Source organism: Molossus molossus, unplaced genomic scaffold, assembly GCF_014108415.1.
Source record: "Molossus molossus isolate mMolMol1 unplaced genomic scaffold, mMolMol1.p scaffold_m16_p_9, whole genome shotgun sequence".
NCBI classification, from domain to species: domain Eukaryota; kingdom Metazoa; phylum Chordata; class Mammalia; order Chiroptera; family Molossidae; genus Molossus; species Molossus molossus.
The window spans coordinates 98,141,822-98,168,009 of NW_023425403.1; the positions used below are offsets into that span (position 1 = coordinate 98,141,822).

The window sequence follows — 26,188 nt, forward strand, 5'->3', positions numbered from 1 at the left end:
GTGTCCAGTTTTAACCTATTATGAATAAAGCTTCTCTATGAACAGGTTTAGCCACTTTTATATTTGATTGTAATATATACTGTTGTTGAAATAAAATGGCACCTAATTAAAAACCCACTAATTTGTCATTTTTAAGGCTGATCCTTATCCCTCCACGTTAATACATTTTTCTAAGTTAGTATTGTGCTTCAGCAAGTATTCACTCCACATTTAAGTTTATATAAAACCGATACCTAATATTTAAGAATTCTTGATTTTGTCAGAAATTGAATGATACTTTTAAAATATATGTTTTTATTGATTTAGAGAGAGAGGCAGGGAGAGGAGAGAGAGAAACATTGATGTGAGAGAGAAATGTTGATCAGCTGCCTCCTGCATGCTCGTACACACTCCAAACAAACCCTCCACCCAGGCACGTGCCCTGACTGGGAATCCAACCAGCCCCCTTTCGGTCCGTGGAACAATGCTCAACCAACTGAGCCATAGCAGCCAGGGCTGAATGATACTTTTTTGAAGAAAAAAAACATTTTCTCTGAAAAAAATCATTTTACTTCCCGCTACACTAGTGGCATAATAAGTAATGCCTCTTTTTTCTTTCTCATTTGTTTCTCACTTTCTTTTTCAGAAGTGAGTCCCTGAGTCCTGAGTTGGTGGCTGCTACATCTGCTGTTGCAGATTCTCTCCCTTTTGACAAGCAGACAACCAAGTCAGAGCTGCTCAGGCAGCTCCAGCAGCACGAGGCAGCCTCAAGGGTGCAGAAAGATGGAGAGAGACCTAAAATTAGGTTAGTGAATCAAATAGTTAATGTCAGTAATGTTGATACCTCAAAATAGGCTATTTTCATGTAACTGGTGAGTAATATACATAATATATTATTTTTATGTAACATTTGCCTCATAAATGGTATAGTAGCAATTTGATTTTTTTTTTAATGTTTTTATTGACTTTTTTTTTTTTTTTTTTTTAAGGGAGAGACGGGAAGGGAGAGAGAGAGAGAAACATAAACGCAAGGCAGAAACATTGATCAGCTGTCTCCTGCATGCCCCCCACAACTCAGGCATATGCCCTGACCGGGAATCAAACCAGGACCTCTCAGACTATGGGACAATGTTCAGTCCACTGAGCCACACCGTCTGGGTGCAATTTGATTTTTTTTTAAAAACTCATGTCTTAGTAAGATTATAGTTTTTTTTGGTTTTTTGTTTTTTTTATCCTCACCCGAGGACATTTTTCCATTTTTTGTTCAGGTAGAGTGGGAGGGAGAGAGAGGAACAGAGAGAGAGAGAGAGAAACATCGATGTGAAAGGAACACATCGAGTGGCTGCCACCCGCACCACCGACCAGGGCCAGGGACAAACTGCAACCGAGGTACGTGCCCTTAGCGGGAACTGAACCCGGGCCTCTCAGGACCGCAGGCTGACGCTCTAACCGCTGAGCCAAACCGGCCAGGGCAGATTACAGTTTTTAAAAGACCATTTGAGTGGTTAAACTTTTCTTTTCAGAAGTTACAGTTTCTTTACCCTGAAAAAGAAATGATAAATTCGGTAATGCTGTTAAAAATAAATAAATGAATAACAGAATAAGACAGTTTCTCTGAGAAGATTAATTTTTTTCCATTAAAAGTTTTCTGTTTTTATGCACAATATGATAATCTTCAAGCCAGTTCCCCTATTCCCTCTTACTATTAAGTTTTAGCTGACATCTTTTCACTTCTCTCATCTCTCATTACTTTATACCAGGTTATAACACTCGTGCTAAGATGTAGTCAGGTGGTGCTGCATTGATTTGGAGAGCGATCTAAATCCATAGTTCTCAGCATGTTTCAAGATTTCTCTCGGGAAGTTAAAAAAAATAGAGTTGACTGGATTGTCAATCAGATCACTCATGTATTTGTATTTGAACAAATACAAGGCAATAAATATGGCTAAATGTCAACTTTAATTTAGTGTTTTAATCTATGTGATCAATATACAGATATTGATTATATATCACCTGCCCTAGATGCTTGATAATTTTACATAAGTGACACTTTTATATTTTAAATGAACACATCTGAAGAACATCTTTTTTTTTTTAACTTTATTTTTATTGTTTACACTGTTATGGATGTCACCATGTCCCTCCCAAAGCCCACTTTGGCAGTTTTATTTATTTATTTTTTATTTTTATTTTTTATCCTCACCTGAGGACATTTTTCCATTTTTTGTTCAGATAGAGTGGGAGGGAGAGAGAGAGAAACATCAATGTGAAAGGGACACATCGAGTGGCTGCCACCTGCATGACCCAACCAGGGCCAGGGACAAACTGCAACTGAGGAAAATGCCCGAGTCTCTCCGGACCGCAGGCCAACACTCTAACCGCTGAGCCAAACCGACCACGGCCACTTTGGCAGTTTTAAAACATGGAAGGAAGTAAATCTTGGTGGTCTGTGGAATGTAAATGTTGATATGTGACATATAATCTTCTATTTAAACATAAATTATGTTGAATTACTGCACAGAATTTGTAATACAATTGACTTTTTCTTATTTCAGTTTCAGTAACATAATATCAGATTTGAAAGTTGCCAAATCTGCCACAGCTAGAGTTAGTACAAGACCAGTTCATCAGATTCAGTTTGATGAAGAATCTGACAATTATGTTGGCCAGGAGAAGACCGCTGATCTTAGAAAAAGGTATTGAAACTTTGCAGTCTATCTGGTTTTGTTTGTTTCATTGTAGGTTTACTTTATTGTTGTGCGTATTATTGCTGATAGGTATCTGAGCATTATGGATGCATTTATATCTGTCTCCTTACTCTCCATGTACCATTTCCTAGAGAGGGAAAGATTTTTTTTTAATCTTTTTATTGATTGATTGATTTTAGAGAGGGAGGGGGAGCGAGAGAGAGAGAAACATCGATTTGTTTTCATTTGGTTTCAATGCATTCATTGGTTGATTCTCACACCCGCAACTTGGCTACCCTGCCAGGGCCAGTTTAAGATTTCTATACTTTTCTGTACCGTAAATATAAAATGGGCACTGCCTTACCTTTACCCCTGGGGAATAGAGGTATCCTGATTTAGAATAAGTAGACCTAACTGTATTTGAACAAATGAATGTTTTCAGAGAAGCAGTATTTTTCATTCTGATATGTGCCTAATAGTGTATGTTCATATACCCTTTGTATCTTTATGTAACCATCTTTATTCATATTTTAGAGAAATAACTCATCAGAGAAAGATCTTATAATACCTTAAAGTGGTGTAGAGCACGTGTGGCGATTTGAATTTAGCAATTTACAGTTCTTATAGATGCTAAGCCCTTCTTTACCTATTTTATAACAGAAAGCTGTCTATATTTACATAAAGTTTATGTTCATTCTCTATCAAACCCATAAGTGATGGTTGGGAGGGGGAACCAGATATTTAGCATGGTCTGACAAAAACTAACTCAACTTTATAGCAAATGTGTTCACAAATAGAATTTTGATGTGTATTTTATGGGCTTTAAGTACAGTCACAGCAACCTGAGTTAGTTCCTTCCAGGTATTAAATTACTAATTTGTACAGGAAGATTGGAAAAGATGGTCAGTAGTTAATAAAGGAAGTTTGAGAGGTTACTGTGACTTTGGAAGATTATTTGAATTACTAATTTAAAGTGATTTTATAGCTATGACATATTATTGAATAAAGTAGAATGTGTATTAGAGTTTTACTTTAGATTCCTCGAGAATATTTAAATCGAATCTTCTTTGAATTAGTCTTTGAGATAATTCCATGCAACTACAGCAGAATGCTATATCATAGTTTGATTTTTAATGGTATTAGCTATCATTAAAAATTAGAAGGTAACAAGGGAGAAGCTAAAAAATATTTAAAAAGTAGGAAAGGTGTTATGTGCATATAATGACTATGTTAAAAAGCTGATTTAAAGGACTCTTGAATAAGGGGAAGCAATGGTGAGATACCAAGTTGTTCACCCTGCTGTGACTTAGGACAGCCTGAGACAATCCAGGCCTGGGCTGAGTATTTTTAGCTAGAGACAGAGGTGTGAGTCACAGAGCACTGGCTTTGGAGTCACACTGGCTTGCCTCAGAATCTTGGCATTGTGCCACTGACTAATTCTGTGACTAGGGACTTTCAGAGCCTCATCGGTCTGTTTCCCCCTCTGTAGAAGGCTGAAAGTGAAGTCTGGCTTGAATGTCTTTCCTGAAGAATAGGAAAGAAATATGTAAAGTATATGCACAGCAAAGGTCTGTTTCTTTCTCTTCCTCTTTAAAATTCCATACTTTGCCCTGGTCAGTTTGGCTTAGCAGTTAGAGTGTCGGCCTGCGGACTGAAGGGTCTCAGGTTCAATTCCCGGTCAAGGACACATACCTGGCTTGCAGGTTCATCCCCATACGGGAAGCAGCCATTAGATGTGTCTCTCTCCACGTCAGTGTTTCTCTCTCTCTCTCTCTCTCTCCCTCCCTCCCTTTCACTCTATGTAAAAAAAAAAACAAAAACAAAAAACAATCACTGGAAAAATATCCTTGGGTAAGGATTAACCAAAAGAATAAAATAACAAAATTCAGTACTTTGCCGAATCACTCCCTCTTTACTGTGAGTTCCTTTAATCCATCATCTTGTCCATCTGGCTTGAGGTTGAGGGACTGCTGCATGGGGAGAAGAATGCAAGGCACTGAGGATAGTTCTGGAGCATAAATGTCTTTGTTTACAAATACTTGGGAACCTGCTAGAGGAAAATACGTGATATGAGATCACCTTGTCTAATTTTAACATGGTATTTGCATTTTTCAGTTTAATTTAGTAGAAAAAAGCAATTCAAAATTATTTTTAAAACTAACCCTACCTTTATAAACTGGTTTTAATCTGCCAGTAGATGTACTCAAGTATGAATGTGAATTGAAGCCTAAAGCAATTGATTAAATTATACAAGAAAAAGTTACCTATTAACTCTCTGACATCAATTTCAGTAGTTATATAAAGTTAATCATTATTTAAAATTATGAAACAATTACTTTGTGAGAATGTTTTGATTTATCTGTACAATCATTTATAATTATAATTTGTAATTAAACATGCAATGTTTTCTGCCTTTAAACTAAGATAAACGTCTTTAACAACTTTTTGTGTGTGTCGGGGGTGGCTCTTTGGGTTCATCTTGTTTGGAGTCTGCACTTCCTAGACTTCTATGTCTCTTTCCTTTGCAAGCAATGGAAGATTTCAGTCGTTATTTCTTTAAATAGGGTTTCAGTCCCTTGCTCTCTCTTCTCCTGATGCAAATGTAGTTAAGCTTGATGTTGTCCCAGCGGTCCCTTAAAGTATCCTCATTTTTTAAATTCTTTTTTCTATTTGTTGTTCTTTTTGAGTGTTTTCTGCTACCTTATCTTTTAAACCACTGATTTGATTCTCTACTGCATCTAATTGCTATTGATTATATTTAAGGTAGTCTTCATTTTATGGTTTCTATCTTTTTCTGTAAGTTCTCACTAAGTTCACCTACTCTTCCCCTAAGGTCATTGAGCATCCTTATAAACAGTATTTTGAACTCTGCATATAGTAGATTGCTTGCCTCCATTTTTTTTAGTTCTTTGTAGCTTTGTTCTGTTCTTTCATTTGGGACATGTTTCTTTGTCTCCTTATTTTGGCTGCCTCCCTGTGTTTGTTTCTATATACTGAGTGGATCTGATCCATCTCCCAATCTTGCCAGGGTAGCCTTATGTAGTAGGTGTACTGTGGGGCCCAGTGGCACAGTCTCCCTGATCACCTGAGTTGGGTGCTCTAGAAATGTCCCTTGTGTAGGTAGTGTGTGCCCTCCAGTTGTAGTTAAAAATTAAGCCTCAATTGCTGTTGGCACATCAGTGGTTGGGGTTGATCCTCAGGCTGACTGGTTGTGAGGACTGGCTGTGACTATAGCAGATGAACTGTTGTTTGGGGTCTGACCCCATGGATTGGGATTTGCTATAGCAGGGTGCCTGCTGAGACTACCCTATGGGTGTGTTGTTTGTGGAGCTAATTGGGTGTGCTGTTGTGTGGTCTGAAAACAGTCATCGGGTGTGTTAGTTCTGGGGCCTCTTGGGTGGGGCTCCAGTGCAGTCCCAAGTCCACTGCTATCTGAGCCTAACCCCAAAGCCACTTGGTAGGACCTACAAAGTGAGTGTTTGGTAGGTGCCTCTACTGGGTTTGGAGGTGCCTAGGAGAGGTTATGCTGCAAACCTAGGCCAGAAGCCAGAAGCCAGCTGCCACTGGTGCTGGGCTGGGGACCACTTAGCAAGAAGTACAGGGCTCACTGAGGCTAGCTATTTTTTGTTTGGGGTTTGTTTGGGACCTTTCAGAGATTTTAGGGAAGTCCACAGCAAGGGCTGAGGCTGGCCACTTATGAGTAACAGCTGTTGAAAGAGGTTCCGCTCTGTGCACAAGTGGGGTGGGGTGGTTCTCAGGGTGAGCAAGTTTGATGGAGACTCAGATATAGCAGTAGCCTGCACTTGCAGGCTTGGTAGGGATAGAGTTCAGCAAGGGGGCAGTGGCACCTGCCAACACTTTGAGTACTGGAGAGAACTGCCCCTCCAGACTGTACCCTGAAACCACACAATTCAGTTCTTCCCCATTTGTCCCTGGTACTTGGAGCTGCCGCCCCAATACTGGAGCTCAAATCTAGTGAGTCCCTTAGTGAGTAAGTCTGTGTGCGGACCCTTTAAGAGGAACGCTTGGGACCTCCCTCTCAACAGGACAGGATCCACGTTGATTTTTACAGCCAGATGCTGTGGGGACTCCTCTTCCTGGCACTGGTGGTACAGGCTGGGGGCCCTGGTGTGGGGTTGGGAACCCTTGCCCCTCAGGGAGGACATCTGCATTGGAGATAGATTCATAACCAACACACATGGGTGTGGGGCCCGTCCTTTCACATCTCCGCCCCTCCTACCAGTATCAGGAGGCTGCTTCTTTATATCCTTAGTTAATAGGAGTTCTGTTTTGTTAGTCTTCAGGTGGTTCTCAAGAGTGGTGGTGTAACTTAGTTGTAATTTGTTTTCTTAGTTGTGGTTTTGATATGGTGTCAGGAAGGGAGCAAGCGCAGAGTTACCTACTTGGTCATCTTGACTGGAAGTCCTGGATTCGTTTATAACAACTTCTAATTCTGCATGTTTTGATAGCTTCCCACATATTGAGTTTTCTAAAACATTAATATGAGATGGAGAAAATAAAAATTATGGCAAATCAGGCTACATCTTTCCAATTAGATATTTTGGAAATTAGACTGCTTTAACCGCTTTCTTGTATTATAATATAAAAATTCAAGTTCATTTCTTCCTGTTTGTAGTTATCAGTCCTAAAGTATGGCAGTTTAGTTAAAATGTTTGGTGTCAATCAGTGGAATTATTTTTATATCTATATTGAATGTTTTATATAAAATTTTTCTCAATTTTTATTGACAGTGTATAAAAGTATTCATTAAATAAATTATTTTTTCTTTTTTAGTTTTAGGAAAAATATATTCAAGGGGAAGAGACTTCATATTTTTGATCCTAAGGCAGCTACTGATGAGGCACCTGAAACAGGTTTGTTAAGAAAAGAATAACACTATTTCTCAGGTATAGAGAAATGCCATCTTTCAAAAATATCCTTAATGTTTGATTACATAATTATCAGGTATTTTAACATCCCATCTTGTTATTGTTATTGGTCTGGATCCTGCTTATGAATGTACTTGTTGACATTGTTAGTCTTGGTCAGATTTTTCTTTTGAAATGTTGCATTCCATGAGACAAGGAGAGGTAAGGGCTGACTACCAGCCACATGAGTCCAGAGCTGTATAGATTGGCTTCTAATTTGGGGTAGAACATTAATGACCCCCTACCATTTGCAATGTACCTCTATACTATTATGGAAAGATACACTATGGTTTCTGCCCTAAGGCATCTCATTGTCTAGAAGAGATAGATAGCATTTGTAGATGCAACTTACTGATACAGTGATTGCTTAGGTGATGGGAAGAAGAGCGTGCAGGGAATATATTTAGCCGACTTGTAGTATTTTTTCTCTTAACACACAGTCTGTTCTCTATTCTTTCTCCTTTCTTCTTTGGGCAAGAAGTCAAATCCTTCAAATTTGCCATGTTAAATCTAATTAAAAGAGAAATAAGAGTATCTTTTTGCTTGGTATCAGATTTGATTTAGTGACAAAATAAATGAAGAGACTCAATACAGATGATCTCCAGCTTACAAGTGACTTTCATTTCTAAAGATTGTAAGTTAGCTTTTTGGACCCTGGTAGACATAATTTTATATAAATATTTGATTTTCCCACTATTCAATAAACTCATGATATTAGTGACTACGTCTCATTGATCTTTATATACCCACCAGCACCTAGCCAAGTGGCTTATAGATAATAGGAGTTAGTTATCTTAAATTTTATATCCTTTTTTGAACAAATTGAGCTAAAAATATATATCCATAGAGGAAAGGAGTTAATTCGATCAATGTTTGTTCTTTTAATTGAAGGTGAAGCTAAGAGAACCCCACCCCTCCACCCCTCCCACCCACCATGTATTGTGCAGGCTGCATTCTGTCCTGTGTGATGAAAAGGAAATGCACAGCCCTGACTGGTTGGCTCAGCAGTTAGAGTTTTGGCTCCAGACCAAAGAGTCTCGGGTTTGATTCCCAGTCAAGGGCACATACTCATCCCTGGCCCGACCCCGATCAGGTAATATAGGAGGCACCAATCAGTGTGTCTCTTTCACACTGATGTTTCTTTCTCTCTCCCTCCCTTCCTTCCTGTCTAAAAATATCAATGGAAAAATATCCTTAGGTGAGGATTAAAAAAAAAGGGCACAGGCATGGGGAATGGATCACCTCTCCTCTGATGAAGTGGCAACTGTTAAGCTTGCCTCAAAAAGGGAATTTGTTGTAAGGGCAACTGTTGTTGCCCATCTAATGAATAGCCAGTAGAAGCACTTGGATTCTTGGAAGAGCCATTTTTTAATCAGAAGTTTTATTTCTAAAACTAAAATTAGCTAGCATGGAAGTACTGAAGTTATATGTATTTTATAAAACAGTATAAAATAATTATACTCTAATAATGAAAATAATGCACAAATTTATGTCATTTTACTCTAAAGAAGATACTATTTTATTTTATTTTATTTATTTATTTTTATTAATCCTCCACCAAGGATATTTTTCCATTGATTTTTAGAGAGTGGAAGGGAGAAAGAAAGAGAAACATCAGTGTGAGAGAGACACATGCCCTTGACCAGAATCGAACCCGTGACTCTTGGGTCTTCGAGCTGACTCTCCAACCACTGAGCCAAACCAGCCAGGGCATTTGTTTCATTTTTAGCTCTAATTGTCTCTCTTTAATTATGAGCCTCAAGGTATGAAAATGTACTACCATATTTTCTAAAAGAAAGATATTGACATTGATTTGTGCCCATTTGAAATGTTATTGTACAGACACAGCACCTTCACTTTGGGATGTGGAATTTGCTAAGCAGTTAGCTGCGGTAAATGAACTGTCCTGTCAGAATGGTTTTGAAGAGATGATCCAGTGGACGAAAGAGGGGAAACTGTGGAAGTTCCCAATTAACAATGAAATAGGTAAGTTTTAACTCCAGAGGTTTATAGAAATCAATGGCTGAGATTAAATCTGGCAGATGTTCAGTTATAAAGTCTAGTTATTTACTTGAATTTCAGACTGTGTAAATATCTTTGTAGTGTCCTAAAAGAAATCGGACAGTATTTTTTAAGAAGAATTTCACTTAATTCTGCATATTTGGTAAGGAAAATGAAGAAGTAAAATTATATGGCAGAAATGCATCATGAACTTCTATGCCTTACAAGTGTTGAGGATTGTCAGTGGTGACAGTTTTCTAGTTGCTAAGCTGAAGATTACCTGGTAAATCTTCTTTATTTTTTTAACTTATCTTTATTCTTGAATGTATTACAGATGATCCTCATTTTTCCCCCATTGACCCCCTCCTCCCCACTCCCGCCCCCCTCCTGCCTTTCCCCACACTGTTGCTTATGCATATATACATATAAGTTCTTTAATTTATTTCTTCCCATCCCCCAACCCCCTTCCCTTTGAAGTTTGTCAGTCTAGCAACCAATTTGTAATTCTTAATCCATACACCTTTTTCACCCATTCTCCTAATCCCCCTCCCATCTGGCAACCAACAAAATGTTCTCTGTATCTATGAGAATGTTTCAGTTCTGCTTGTTCATTTTGTTTGTACATTCAATTGTCAATAGATATTTATTCATTGCCATTTTGATTGTTCATATTTTTTATCTTTTTCTTCAAGAAGACCCTTCAACATTTCATATAATAATGGTTTGGTGGTGATGAACTCCTTTAGCTTTTCCTTGTCTGGGAAACTCTTTATATGGCCATTGAGTCTAAAAGACAGCTTTGCAGGATAGAGTAATCTTGGTTGTAGGTTCTTGCTTTTCATCACTCTGAATATTTCTTGCCACTCCCTTCTGGCCTGCAAAGTTTCTTTTGAGAAATCAGCTGACAGTCTCATGGGGGCTCCCTTGTAGGTAACTAACTGCTTTTCTCTTGCTGCTTTTAAGATTCTCTCTTTGTCTTGAACCTTTTGCATTCTGATGATGATGTGTCTTGGTGTGGGCCTCTTTGGGTTCATCTTGTTTGGGACTCTCTGTACTTCCTGGACTTGTATGTCTGTTTCCTTCCACAAATTAGGGAAGTTTTCTGCCATTATTGTTTCAAATAGGTTTTCAATTTCTTGTTCTCTCTCTTCTCCTTCTGGCACCCCCAAGATGCAAATGTTGGCACGCTTGAAGTTGTCCCAGAGGCTTCTTACACTACCCTCATTTTTTTTATTCTTTTTTTTCTTTCTGCTGTTCTGATTAGGTGTTTTTTGCTTCCTTATATTCCAAGTCAATGGTTTGCTTCTTGGCTTTACCTACTCTACTATTGAGTCTGTGTTAATTATTCTTTATTTCAGTTATGCCTCCTTCATTTCTGACTGCATCCTTTATTTCTGACTGGTCCTTTTTTATGCTCTTGAGGCCCTCACTGAGTTCTCTGAGGTTCTCACTAAGTTCATTGAGCATCCTTATAAGCAGTGTTTTGAACTCTGCATCTGTTAGGTTGCTTATCTCCATTTCGCTTAGTTCTTTTCCTGGAGTTTTGTTCTATTCTTTCATTTGGGACCTGTTTCTTTGTCTCCTCATTTTGGCTGCCTCCCTGTTTGTTTCTATGTATTACTTAACGAGAGGTATGGGCTAGCTGAGACCGGATGCTGCTTGTTTGAAAGAATTTAGGAAAATCTGAAGCAGGATCCAAGACAGGCCAATCCTATGGTTAAGCAACTGGCAACAGCTTGCGTGGGCCTGAAAGTTGGGTGAGGCGGGGCCTCAGGGAATCACCAGGGTGGGACAAACAATGTGAGCCAAGGTGCTGGAGTCCCAGATATGGCAGCTGTCTGCGGCCCCAGGGAAGGGCTCACCAAAGGAACAAAGGCCTCTGACAGCACATCTGTCCAGGAGAAAGCCCCCTCTCCAGCCCTCGTTCCAATGCCAAACAGTTAAGTTCTTCCCTGTACGTCTCTGGCGCCCCTCAAGCTGCTTCTCCCCTGAGCTTAGAGGGAGCAAGTTCAAGTAAATTCGTGCGCAGGCCCTTAAAGAGGAGCTGCCTGGGGCTCCAGCTGCCTCACCTTCCCTGAGCCTCAGTTTCTGCTGGTTTTTCCAGCCAGAAGTGATGGGGATTCCCTTCCTGGCACTGGAACCCTGAGCGTGGCGTCTGGTGTGGAATGGGGACCCCTCAGTCCTCATGGAGGACCTTCCCAGCCGAGGTGTCCTCCTGATTTTTATCTGCCACACGTAGGTATGGGACAAGCCCGTCTGCCTCCGCCCCTCCTACCAGTTTGGATGCAGCAACTTCTTTAATTTCGTAGTTGTAGGACTTCCATTCAGGTGGATTTCAGGGGGTTTTGAATGATGGTTGTTCTAAAGTTTAGTTGTAACTTTGATGTGGTTGTGGGAGGATGCGATACCGCGTTTACCTATGCCGCCATCTTGACCGGAAGTCTTAAATCTTCTGATACACTAAATACTGGTATGAAATTATACTTTTATTTTGAGGAACATTAAAACTCTTAAAGTTTTATGCTGGCATCTTTTATTTATAAAACTGTTGCATCAATAAGCTGAAAGTTTCTTGTGCTCAAAGCCACTCAAAGCAAAAATGTTAGCAGGCTTTGATATTCTTTGGAACTCCTTGGTTATACATAGATGCTTTGAACTGGTAATAAAATATCTACTTTCCTGGAGATTTTTCTGGAGATGTTACCTTTTCCACAATCAGAAGGAAATCAGTATTACTGTGCTATTTATTTTTTATTACACTCATGTTGTCTTCAGCTAAACAGTTTCATTGAATGATACAGATGTATTTTTAATTAGAAGAGATTAATTTGCTTTAATGTTAAAATTAGCTAGAAGTCGCAAACACCTCATTAATTCTTGGGGAAATGTAGTCTGTATTTTAACCTTTGTCGTTTTCTGCTGTCACTGTAATATTTTAATTTTTTATGACCTTTCATTTGTTTGAATTAATAAGTAGAATGGAAGTTTAAATATCAGAAATATTTAGTCTTATATTTTCATAAAGAATTACTTTGTGCCGCCATCAACAAATCATCAAACAACAAGTGTTGGCGAGGGTGTGGAGAAAAGGGGACTCTAATACACTGCTGGTGGGAATGCAGACTGGTGCAGCCACTATGGAAAACAATATGGTGTTACCTTGAAAAATTAAAAATTGAACTTCCATTTGACCCAGTGATCCCACTTCTAGGAATATAAGAAGCCTGAAACACCAATCAGGAAGAATATATGTACCCCCATGTTCATAGCAGCACTATTTACAATTGCTAAGATCTGGAAACGGCCCAAGTGTCCATCAGTAGACGAATGGATAAAAAAGCTGTGGTACATATACACAATGGAGTACTATGCAGCAGTAAGAAAGAAAGATCTCTTATCCTTTGAAATGACATGGAGGGACCTGGAAAGTATTATCCTAAGTGAAATAAGCCAAGCAGAAAAAGACAAATACCACATGATCTCACTTATATACGGAATATAATGAACATAACAGTCTGAGGAATACGGTAGACCCAGAAACATGGAAGTGGGACACAGACTGACATCCCTCAGAAGAGGGGTGGGGGGGGTGGGAAGAGATAAACCACAGAACTTATATGCATGTATGCATGACCAATGGACATGGACAACTAAGCCGGGGACGGGGCGCGGGTGGGGTGGGGAGGGGGGTGCCAGTGGGGTAAAAAAGGTGAAATATCTGTAACAAAAAATTAAAAAAAAAAAAAGAATTACTTTGTGTAAGAAAACTTTAGAGACTTACAAATCTTTTAGCAAAGTCTTATATTTTTATATTTGTATGATATATGCAGTAATATAAAGCATACTGTGTTTAATCTATTACACAACATGTATATTTCTTAAAGTTTTATGGTTTCTTTACTCTGTAAGATATCAGAGTGAAGTAAAAAGAGAAAAGAAATAACAACAACAAAAACAGGGACTTTTTAGTTGTGCAAACCTGAGTACAGATCCCCAACTCTGTCAATTATTAGCCATTTGCCTTTGAGGAAGTTATTTAACCTTCTGAGCCTTAGTTTCCTCATCAGTAATACTAAAGATACCTCATTGGAAGACTATAAGAATTAAGTAAGATAAAGTTATTGACTTGCTCAGCACAGTTCTTGGCATGTAATACATATAAATATTAGTTCCTTTCGCTTTCTGTATTACCATAGAATTGTAAATGGAGTGAAAAACTAGCAAAATATAACAGGTAATATTAAGGGAAGATTTCATTGTTTAATAAAACTTGGTTATTCTAAATCTTCATGGTTAAACACGTGGTTTTAAAACCCAGTCTTGAGCCCTGGCTGGGTGGCTTAGTTGGTTAGAGCATCCCCCATACACCAAGGTGGCACGTTCAGCCCCCACTCAGGGTACATACAAGAATTAACCAGTGAGCCCAGCTGGTTTGGCTCAGTGGATTGAGCCTTGTCCCATGGACTGAGAGGTCCTGGTTCTATTGCCAGTCAGGGCACGTTCCCAGATTTCGGGCTTGATCCCCAGTGGGAGCGTGCAGGAGACAGCCAATTGATGTTTTTCTCTCACATCGATGTTTCTAGCTCTCTCTAAAAAAATCAATTAAGAAAAAAAAAGAAGCCCTAGCTGGTTTGGCTCAGCGGTTAGAGCCTCGGCCTGTGGACCAGAGAGACCTGGGTTCGGGTCCTGCTAGGGGCCTAGGTTGCAGTATGTCTCCAGGCCTGGTTGGGGTCGTGGGTGGCAACCAGTCGATGTGTCTCTCTCAAATCAATGTTTCTCTCTCTTTCTGCCTCTCTCTCTAAAAGCAATAAATTTTAAAAATATTAAACCGATTATTGTGGTAAAAAAATGTATGACTTTATTTAGAAGTGATAGTGAAGTATACTGATTAGAAATTCAAATTTCTGAGCAAGTTATAAACTTAATCTCTCCAAGCCTTGCCTCCCTCGTCTGTAAAATGATGAGACTAATAGGACTTATGGGATTTCTTCTTAGAAACAAGTGAGATTATACAGTAAAGCATCATCACCATCATCATCCTGGTTTCTGCAACAACAATATCGTGAGGGGATTTGCTGCTGTAACTATTTTCTGTTCTATACTGTAATATTTAAAAATCTTTAAATACTAACAAGGATATTATATATATTTTTAGGAACCACCAAATAAGGTAATAGGAAAGCATGGATTGGTGGTACATTGTCATTAACAGTAAAATGCTTAAGTTCATTAAAGTCTTAAGTGTCCAAACTCCAAAGGAATTTATCATAAATTTGACCTGGTTTTTAAGAAAGTTTAATTTCTAAAATAGGGGCATGGTGGGGACATGTTTTTTTTTGTCAGCTTATGAAAATAGATAAATTTGACAAGTGTCCACATATACTATATATGTTATTGATGCTTCAGTGTCGGGAAGGGAGGCATCTCATTTCTAGCTCCTTAAGGCAGTTGTAGTCTGAATGGAAAACGGGAAAAGAACTGGAAACTTTCTCACTTTGCTCACTCCCCTCAACACAACTCAGGACCCTCTGAGTACTCGGAGAGAACGGCGCCATTGCTCCAGGTTCAGTACCATTCTTTTATATTTCTTATAATTAAATTTTAAGATTAATAAAATGTCATGTTCTCTCTACCAGTAATTAGTTTCATGAAGATTTGCTTAGGTGCTTTTGGGGAAAGGTGTTTTTTTTATCTTTAGGGGCTCGCCATGTCAGTTTTTGAACATAAGACTGAAAATGACAAACATGTCCTGTTTTACAACTTCCCAGTGTTGTGTTTTTTAAGAAGTGGTTTGTCCTTTCTGTTGTTCTTTGCCATCATAGAGATTTACAAAAGCTATTAGGTGGAATTGTTCCCACTAGATTTTGTAGTATTTATTGTGTTACATTGATAAAATCATTTTTACTTTAGCTTTGACTTTCACTTTAATTAAATTTAACCATATTTTTGCCAGTGATTTTCAGTAGACGCTTCAGTGGGCAGGAAAGCTTAGTTATGGATGTGAATCACTTTTTTGTTTTTATTCTTCAGTTGGCTTATCCATTTTCACTTCCAGCGTGCAGTCCTTTGCTAGAGTACAGTCAGCCCTCGTTTATCGTGGTTAATCAGTTCCAGACTCTACCGCGATAAATGAATTTCCATGAAGTAGGATTCTTTACTTATATACAGTGGTCCCTCGCCACTTCGCACTTGGACTTTTGCAGCTTCACTCTATTGCGGTTTTTTAAAATACTACACTATATTTTTTTAAAACCGCGATAGAGTGAAGCTGTGAAGGTCAAAGCACGAAGTGGCGAGGGACAACTGTATTTGAAATATATGCTGTAATATGAACTAGCAAGAATAGTTAGGAAAATTCAGAATTACCATAAAACTCTAAAGAGGGCTCTGTTGTTGTTATGGGGGATGGTGAAGTGTAGGGAAAATTAGGGCAAGTATAAAGATTATAGGGCATGTATGTTATCTGAAATAATCTATCAGTTGTTTTAGATGAGATGATGGCCTATAAACAAGAGCCTCAAAGTACTGACAGGAAAAAGAAATAATAGTTTTGACAGTAAACAGGCATGGAAACAATTTATAGTGAACTGAATTTACTTCAGTGCTGTTATATACTCTTATCAAAAATAATTGGTCATGGCTATTAACTGGATTTTACCATTTATTTGTTGTATCATATTTTTAGCTGTGTTCAGTAATATTTAATTGCAGTCAATAATATTTAAAGCAGAATTAAATTAGACACAGAATTAACCTGTTCACCTTAGTTGACTACATACCAAGTGGGATTTCCTTCCTGTATTCTTTTTTATTCTCATCCGAGGATATTTTTGCATTTATCTTCAGATAGAACTGAAGGGAGGGAGGGAGGAAGAGAGAGAAACATCGATGTGAGAGAGACACATCAGCTGGCTGCCAGCCACACAACCCCAACCGGGTTCAGGGACAAACTGCAACCGAGGTATGTGCCCTTAGTGGAAACCGAACCTGGGACTCTGGTCTGTGGGCTGATGCTCTAACCGGCCAGGGCATCTTGCTGTATTTAATTAACTTTCCATTCTCTCATACTTTCTCTTTACTGTATTATGTTTCTTTTGTTTATTAAAAAGATGTAAATTTTATAAATATATGAACGTTTACTTGCAAAAAATTCAAGTAATACAAAGGAATAGGGAGTTTACCTTACTTCTCTTCCCTTCTCCTGAGATAAACATTGTCAATAATTTGATATGTGTCCTCTCAGTTCACATTAAATGGCAGTTACATATTTACCTGTTGTTTTGTTTTGACCTATATGAGACCATACTGTACATATATTGTACTGAAGCATTTTTTTAAATGTATTTTTATTGATTTTTTTTAGAGAGAGAGGAAAGGAGGTAGAGATAGATTTATCAGCTGCCTCCTGCACACCCATGGGCCCTGACTGGCAATCCAACCAGTACCTCCCAGTCCACTGAGCCACACCAGCCAGGCTTCAAGCATTTATAAGTACTTTTAATTCCTAGAAGGGTCAAATAATAGATATATTTTAAATTGCAATAAATATTGATACATTCGCTTCTAACCAACTATTTGAAAATTTTATTTCTTCACACTTTACCTAGTGCTGATTATTTATTACTCTTTCAAATGTTCAGCACGAAAAGTGGTATCATTGGTGTTTTAATTTGCATTCTCTGATTACTGATCAGGCTGTGCATCTTTTTGTATGATTATTGGCTATTTTATATTTGTTCTGTGACTTACCTCTTTATATCCTTTGAGTTTTTCTTTTGGATTGTTTTATCAGTTTATAGGAAGTTAATACATTATAGACTTGAATCCTTTGTCTGTTATATAGTTGCAAATATTATCTCCCAATCTCTCTCTCTTTTTAAATTAATTTGATTTTTTAAAAATAATAGTAATGTATAGTTGAATATAAAGCTTATATAGTTCCAGAATGATCCTTGGTAAGGGATTTTATTTGTTTAAAATCGTGTTTCTCGCCCTGGCCGGTTTGGCTCAGCGGTTAGAGCATCGGCCTGTGGTCCGGAGAGACCCGGGTTCGGTTCCCGCTAAGGGCATGTACCTCGGTTGCAGTTTGTCCCCGGCCCTGGTTGGTTGTGCGGGTGGCAGCCACTCGATGTGTCCCTTTCACATCGATGTTTCTCTCTCTCTCTTCCTCTCTCTCCCTCCCACTCTACCTAAACAAAAAATGAAAAAATGTCCTCGGGTGAGGATGATTAAAATCGTGTTTCTCGGCACTATTGGGTCTTTTAACCTGGGAACTTTATTTTTCAATCATGGAAAATTTTTCAGTTTTCTTTTATTATTTGATAATTTGGGCCTCTCAGTCTTTTTTTGTTCTATGCTCTGGGAATATTCTTCAACTTTACCTTACAACCTTTCTCTTGGGTTTTTGTTTCTGCTATCATATTTTTAACTTAAAAAACTCACCTTTTTAAAAAAATTGTTGTTATTCTTAGTATTAGATTTTTTTGTTTTTTTTGTCCTGCTACACAACCCACATTCTTTTAGCTTCCTCATTTTTTTTTTTTTTTTTGAGTTTGTATTATGTTAACACTAGCTGCTGTTTTATTGAGATAAAATATATGGAATGGTTCAACAGGATAGAAATTTATTTGATATAATAGTTCTAGTTCTAGATCAGTAAGTAGCTGTGCTGCACAGTGTTAGCCAAGGATCCCGGTTTCTTCCATTTTATTTATCTTCCCTCCCATAGGGTATTTTCTTCATGTGTGTGATTAAAGATGATTCATAGGAACATTGTGCTCGAACGTATAAGAAGGTGGAAAAAGCCTGGCTGGTGTGGCTCAGTAGTTGAGCATCGACCCATGTACCAAGAAGTCGCCAGTTTGATTCCTGGTCAGGGCACATGCCCAGGTCGTGGGCCTGATCCCCAGTGGGGGTATGTAGGAGGCGGCCAATCGATGTTCTCTCTCATCGATGTCTCTTTTTCTCTCTCCCTTCCTCTCACTCTCTAACATCAATAAAGAGAAAAAAAGCATTTTCATTGATTTTTAAAAGAGTGGAAGGGAGGGCGGGAGAGAGAGAAATGTCAATGTAAGAGAGACACATCTATTGATTATCTCCCACATGAGCCCTACAGGGGCTGGGTATTGAACCTGCAACTCAGGTATGTGCCCTTGACTGGAATCAAACCTGAGACCCTTCGGTCCGCAGGCCAGTGCTCTAACTGCTGAGGCAAACTGGCCAGGGCCAAATCCACTATTTTAAAGGCCCTGGCTTGATTATGTCACATGTCATTTATTTCTGTTTATATCCCACTGGTGAAAATTTAATCGTGGCCACCTAATTCAAAGGGGGCTGGAAAATGTAATGTTGCTGAATAGGCAGACATGTACAGGTTTTAATTTTTCTACTGTGATAAAAAGGTAAAATGGTTTTGATTGGTGGGTATTAGTTTCTACCAAGATGTTTGTCACTTAGAGGCTTTCCTAAAATGTCTGTTCTTTGGATGTTTATTCATACTTTAGAATAAGACATAAAAAGCAATATTTTGGATTTGTGTGCATGGATGGGACTTGTCAACTGGTGGACTTCGTTTCAGAGGAATTTGAATCATTACATCTCCATATGTATAGTTCTTTTCATTGAGTTTCTCCAGTGAGAAATCTTCCAACCACCTGACTTGAGGCTAGAGGCAGACCTTGGCTGTGCTCTGAGAACTGGGTTGGGGAAGGGATAGGAGGACCTCTCACCATTCAGCACACAGACTTTCACTTAAATCTCCTCTGATCAATTCAGTGACATTTCTTTTTCCATTTTAATTTCTCCAGAAAGTAAACTGCCCATCTTCTTTGGGAATGCATGGCGTAGTCATTTAGACATACAGGTGGAAGATGGGACGTGGGAGATCTGACTATTCCCTAAACCAGTCCTAATTTGTCCAGTTTTTGGTCCCTCCTCTCTGCTCCTAATTTCAGTGGTACAATAGTCCCCTGTTTATCTGTGGGGGATATGTTCCAAGACACCCCCCCCAATGGATGCTTACAACCACAGTACTAAACCCATGCATTTTGTATTTTTTCCCTTACATACATATGTGTGATAAAGTTTAATCTATAAGTCGGGCTCAGAAAGAGATTAACAACTAATAATAAAATACAACAATTATAACAATATACTGTATTAAAAGTTAACGTGAATGTGGTCTCTCTCCCAAAATATTTTATTGTACTATATTCATACTTCTTATGAGATGGTACAATGCCTATGTGATGACATAAAGTGAGGTGAGAGCTTTTATCAAAATGACTGTTGGATCATATGATCTTTCTTTAACCTGTTTATGTGGGTTACACTGATTTTCAAACCAGCCTTGCATACCTGAAATAAGTCCCACTTGATCTTGGTGTATAAGTCTTTTTATACATTGTTGGATTTATTTGCTAATTTAAAAAAAAAGTGTTTACTTCTAAATTCATGAGAGAGATTGTTTTGAATTGTTTTTTCTCCCTCCTCCCCTCTTTTGTTGGTCATATCTTTGTTTTTAATAACAAAGGAATATTGTCTTCATAAAATGAATTTAGGAAGTATCCCTTCTTCCAGTTTGTGAAAAAGATTATGTAAAATTGGTATTAATTTTTCTTAAAACATTTGAAAAAATTCTCAAGTGAAGTGATCTGGGCTTATTGATTTCTTTTTTGAGAGCTTTTATATTGCACATTCCTTTTCTTTAATAGTTAGTTATAAGACTATGTTATCTATTTTGGAAGGAGAGGGAGGGTTGAGTTTTGGTAGTTCAGATTGTTGAATTTGTGAATATAAAATTGTTTGTAATGTTCCTTTACTATTCCTTTTATGAGGTCAAGCTTTATAATAATAACCCCCTTTTCATTCCTAATATTGGAGGTTTTGTGCCTTCTCTGTTTTCTTCTTCATAGGACTTGATAGAATTGGTTTAATTGATTTCTCTATTTTCCTATTTTCAATTTTATTCATTCCAGGTATTATTTTTATTGTTTCCTTCCTTTTGTTTGCTTAAGGATTTTCTTCCTCTTCTTTACTAGTTTCTTGAGGTGGGAGCTCAGATTATTTATTTGAGATTTTTCTTCTTATGTATGTGCATTTAGTGCCATATATTTCCTGTTTTCGCTGTGTCCCACAAATTTTAATTTGTTGTGTTTTCATTTTCATTCAATTCCATGGGGTTTTTAATTTTTTTTTTTTGAGCCCTGGCCAGTTTCGCTCAACAGTTAGAGCATCAATCAGCCTGGTCCAGAGAGACCCAGGTTCGGTTCCCGCTAAGGGCATGTACCTCGGTTGCAGTTTGTCCCTGGCCCTGGTTGGTCGTGCAGGTGGCAGCCATTCGATGTGTCCCTTTCATGTTGATATTTCTCTCTCTCTCTCTCTCTCTCTCTCTCTCTCTCTCTCTCTCTTCCCCTCTCTCCCTCTCACTCTGTCTGAACAAAAAATGGAAAAATGTCCTCAGGTGAGAATTAAAAAAAAAAAAATTCCCTTTGAGATTTTCTCTATGCTCCATAAATTATAAGTATATTAATTTCCAACTATTTGAAGATTCTCCTGTTGTCTTTGTTACTTTTTTTTAGTTTGAGTCCATTATGGTCAGAGTACATACTGTATATTACTTCAGTGATGTTGAAGTTTATTTTATGATCCTGGTTATGGTTTAGCTAGGTAAATGTTTCATAGATGCTTGAAAAGAATTTCTATTCTGCCATAGTTTGGTAGTGTGTTCTTTAGACATCAGTTTGATCCTGGTAATTGTTCAGTTTTTCTATATCTTTGCTAATTTTCTACTTGGTAGTTTTCTCAATTGCTGACAGTGGGATGTTGAAATACCCAACTATAATTGTGGATTTTTTTATTTCTTTATTTCCATCATTTTTTCTTTCATGTATTTAGAAACTCTGTTATTTGCTACATACAAATTCAGATGCTTTCTCTTCTTGGTGTATTTATCCTTTTATTATGTATGTTCCTCTTTCACCCTAGTGATTTTCTTTGCTCTGAATTCAGTCTAGTTTATGTAATATTCAGATAGCCACTCGTGCTTTCTTTAATTTAAAATTAATGTTAGGAAGATATATGTTTTACCATCCTTTTACTTTTAACCTACCTGTTGAAGTGAGTTTCTTATAGATAGCATGTATTTATTTTGCCAATCTGTCATTTGATTGGTGTTTTTAGGTCATTTATATGTAACTGGTGATTTGTTAGGATTTAAGTCTCCTATTTTTTTTTCTGTTCATTTTCTCTATTTCTCATTCCTCTTGTCCTCCTGTGAGCTGCTAGAACATATTTTAGGATAGTTTCTTTAGAGGTTATTTTATTTTATTTTTAATTAATTTATTTATTTTTGTTACAGATGTTTCTCCTCCCCCCCCCAACTGATTCCCCCTTCCCCTCCCTCCCCGCCTGTCCCCAGCTTTGTTGTCCATGTCCATTGTTCATGCATACATGCATATAAGTTCTGTGGTTTATCTCTCCCCTCACCCCCTCTTCTGAGGATTATCAGTCTGTACCCCACTTCCACATCTCTGGGACTACACCATTACTCAGACTATTATGTTCATTATAGTCCACAAATAAGTGAGATCATGTGATACTTGTCTTTCTCTGTTTGGCTTCTTTTACTTAGGATAATATTTTCCAGATCCCTCCATGTTGTCTTAAAGGATAAGAGATCTTTCTTTTTTATAGCTGCATAGTACTCCATTGTGTATATGCCTTAGAGGTTATTTTAGACATTAAAATATTTATTAGCAGTAATTGCTGCTACACTTTGAACATTTACAGTGTGTTAAGCATTATAAAAAGAGCTTTATAAGCTTTGTGTCTGTTTAATCTTTACCAAAAAAAAAAAACATGAAAAAGGTGCTGTTTTTTTTAAATCCTCGCTCAAGGATATATGTTTATTGATTTTAGAGAGAGGAAGTCAGGGGGGGGAGAGAGAGAAACATCAATGTGAGAAACATCGATCAGTTGCCTCCCGTACACACTCCGACTGGGGATTGAACTCGCAACCTAGGTATGTGCCCTGACTGGAAATCAAATCTGCAACCTTTTGGTGGTGTATGGGATGGTGCTCCATACAATTGAGCCACTCAGCCAGGGTAGAAGGTGCTGTTTTTACCCTCATTTTATGCCTGAGGAAACTGATATTCAAAGAAGTTAATTTACCACACAGCTATTAAATTGATGGGCAAACCTAGGTGTGACTTCAAAGTTCCTGCCTTTAACTATGATACTATATTACATTAATGTTAATTGTATGATGTAGGTTTTACATTCAAAATGATAATGTAATGTATTTTGTCTCATTTTTTAGATTTTGATGATGATGGTTCAGAATTTCATGAGCATATATTTCTGGATAAATACCTGGAAGATTTTCCAAAACAAGGACCAATTCGCCACTTCATGGAGCTGGTAACCTGTGGCCTTTCCAAAAACCCATATCTGAGTGTTAAACAGAAAGTGGAACACATTGAGTGGTTTAAAAATTATTTTAATAAAAAAAAGGACATTCTAAAAGAAAGTGACATACAGTTCAATTGAAGACCATGGAAATTTGTATTTCAAGCTGTTGGAGATTGATATTACAACTAAATAAAATAATTTTACTAGACGTTTACCTATATTGTATTAATTATTGCATCTGATTTAAATGGTATAAATGTCAAATTATTTAGAAATATACAATGGTAATGAAACATTCTTGCATGAAAATTATCAGCATTCATAGATTCAACTAGTAATTCTGTTTTTAAAGTATATCTTAGAATTAGTAATATGTTTAAAACAACTTTCTCTCACCTTTTTCTTTTCATTCAGTGATCATACTCCTTTGAAATACAGTTATTAGCTATATATATGATGACATGAGAGGGCTATAGCAGTTGAGGTGATTTATAGACAGTTTTATATGCATAGAATATATATACATATATATTATTATGTATTTCACACAAAATTAACTATCCTTGCCCAAGTCTGTATCACTATAGAGAAGTGATTTTGGAGAAATAAAGGTCTTACTCTAAGTTCTTGTACTGTAGGTGTTAATGCCAAACTATTTAGTTTCTATTATGGTGCTTAGCATTATGATTCAAATTCATACAAAGATTGAGGATTTTTAAAAATACAGCAAAAAAACCCTCAAAACAGTTTAGTTGATAGTGACTCCAGGCTAGTAATGTTTCAGGCCCCTGGCACAAGCCAACAAAACCCCACTAGAAACCCAGGCTTCAAATTACAAAACACATGATGAAACAAAGCACCGTGAATGAGCACCAGCAGAAAGAACAGACAACAGAATGAGACTTGTAAAACTTTTAAATATTGGGATTATCATATTCAGAATATAAAATATGTGTAACTTCGAATAAAATACAGAGCAAGAGACTGTCCAAACAGATTTGAGAAAAAAAAAATTAGTGAAGGAGTTCAACAACAGATTAGACACAGGAATATAGATTGAAGGAAATTATCCACATGCAGCAGAAAGAAGCAAAGAGAAAAGAAATATGAAAGGGGTAATAATTAGTGTAACAAAGTAATCAGATTTCCAGGAGAGTAAAGAAGAAATGGGTAAGAGGCAATCTTTGGATAGTGGGTGAGAAATATTTTTAAGAAAGACAGCCCAGCCAGTGTGGCTCAGTGGGTTGAGTGTTGTCCCATGGACTGAGAGGTCCCAGTTTGATTCTTGGTCAGGGCACATGCCCAGGTTGTGAGCTTGGTCCCCAGTTGGGGGGTGCAGGAGGCAGCCAATCAATGTTTCTTTCTCACATTGATGTTTCTATCTCCCTTTCTCTCTAAAAAAAAATCAATAAAAACATATTTAAAGAAAGAAAGGCATCAATCCAGTTAAACAATGATCTCTTGGTCATTTATAGAAACTGCACCCAACAACAGCAGAATACATTCTTTTCAGGTACACTGGAACACTTAAAATTTTCTATTTTAATTGGGGTATTTAATTCATTTATACTTAGAGTTACTCTTAGATTTATTTCTAACACCTTTTTTGTGTACTTGTTCTATTCTTTGTTGCCTTCATTTTTTTCTCATGCCATACTAGTGGAAGAGGGAGACAGAATACAAAATATCTTTCAGAAATGAAGTCTAAATACATTTGTCAGATAAAAGCAGTTACTGTTATTGGAGAATTGGGTGGATTGTCCTCCATTGCTAGTGAGAGTGGGGTTCTTGGAGTGCTGCTGGAATAAGCATTTCTGAAGGCTCTCATGGAAGACTGAGAAGTGATAGAAAGCTTTATTTTCATGGAGTTACATCCTGGGTTTGCAAAGTCCCATTCCTCTTAAACCCGTCCTGGAAGACATGCAGCTGGGGATTCAGCAGAACTAGAAGCAAAGCCAGTGTCCAAAGTGTTCATTCCATGGTGGAATGAGGTGTGGCACAGCATCACACTAGTTCTAGTCTATCGGAACATTGTGTGTGGGGCCAAGTGGACACACAGGAGTGTGAGAGCTCTGCAGTCCAGGACTCGAGCATGAGCAAGAGAGAATCCTTTCATTTAGAAGTTTAAATATCAAGTCTTCCCAGACATGCAGTGGGCATGCCTATTCTGGCCAATGTCCTATTTCCAGGTAGGACTGTCCTATTCCAAGTACCTTCCCTGTATCACCCAGACTTTACTGGGTATGAATCTATTTTTCCTTTCTTTTGCTCCTTTCCATTTAATTAATAACTAGGTTACCAGTAGATCATTAAGAACTCCTAAAGAGGCACTTCAGGCAAAGGAGAAATTATTTCATATTTAAGGTTTGAAATGCAAGAAGTAATGGTGAGCAAAGAAAGTGGTGTATACGTAAGTTAACTGTAAATAATAATAATGGAAGATGGTGGTGGGCAGGACCAGAGTGAGGGTGAGTGTGTGAGAGTGTGAGCGAGTGTGAGTGGACATGAGTGTAGATGACCAATCTCGAGATATGCAAAAATGTGGGGCAGAGGGTTCCTGTTCTGTGGATGGGGAGCAGCCGGCTACAGCAGTAAGTTGATTGTCAGGGTGCTTCTCCCTGCCTGGTCACAAGGCCCTGCCAGTTTGGAAGATCTCTGGTCTTCTCTGGGAGAGGCAGCAGGGAGTGGCTAGGACTGAGCAGCCTGAGTCCATCTGAACTCCTTGCACCATCAGACCAGTGGACTGACTGTGTCAATACAGACAATCCCCCACAGCAACAGCCTGAACAGAACCGAGCACCACCCCCAGCAGCAGTAGCACCAGGTTGGGAGCTGAGCACCTTTGTGCTTGGAAGCAGTGACTGAGCAGGAGTGGAGTCCCACCCACAACAGCAGCTGAGGCTTGAGAGCCAAGACACACACCCCCAGCAGCAGAGGATCCAGAGCAGACATCCATCCCCAGGCAGGAGCAGCACAGATGGCAGCTGAGACCCATCCCCATTGACTCCAGCAGAGGCTGATCAGAAGTGCCCCAGTCCAAGCTGCAGAAAGACTGGCAGCCGAGACCCGTCCCTGACAACTGCAGCAGCGGATTTGTAGTGGAGCGCTTCCCCCAGCAGCAGCAAAGTCCTGAGAGCTGAGCATCCTCAGTCCCCAACAGCAGCAGAGGCTTGGGAGCTG

At 38.3% G+C, this 26,188-nt stretch overlaps 1 protein-coding gene across 2 annotated transcripts in view; it reads left to right on the forward strand.

Moving 5' to 3' along the window:
* The window catches only part of MRPS31 (mitochondrial ribosomal protein S31), a 38,875-nt gene extending 15,703 nt beyond the window's left edge, over positions 1-23,172 (forward strand). For both annotated transcript variants that reach the window (XM_036250061.1, XM_036250062.1), the window contains 5 exons: positions 626-784; positions 2,535-2,675; positions 7,461-7,540; positions 9,437-9,580; positions 22,917-23,172. In XM_036250061.1, the coding sequence (XP_036105954.1) occupies positions 626-784; positions 2,535-2,675; positions 7,461-7,540; positions 9,437-9,580; positions 22,917-23,146 (754 nt within the window). In that variant the 3' untranslated portion in view covers positions 23,147-23,172. The remainder of the gene's footprint in view (positions 1-625; positions 785-2,534; positions 2,676-7,460; positions 7,541-9,436; positions 9,581-22,916) is intronic.
* The last annotated feature ends 3,016 nt before the right edge of the window (positions 23,173-26,188 follow it).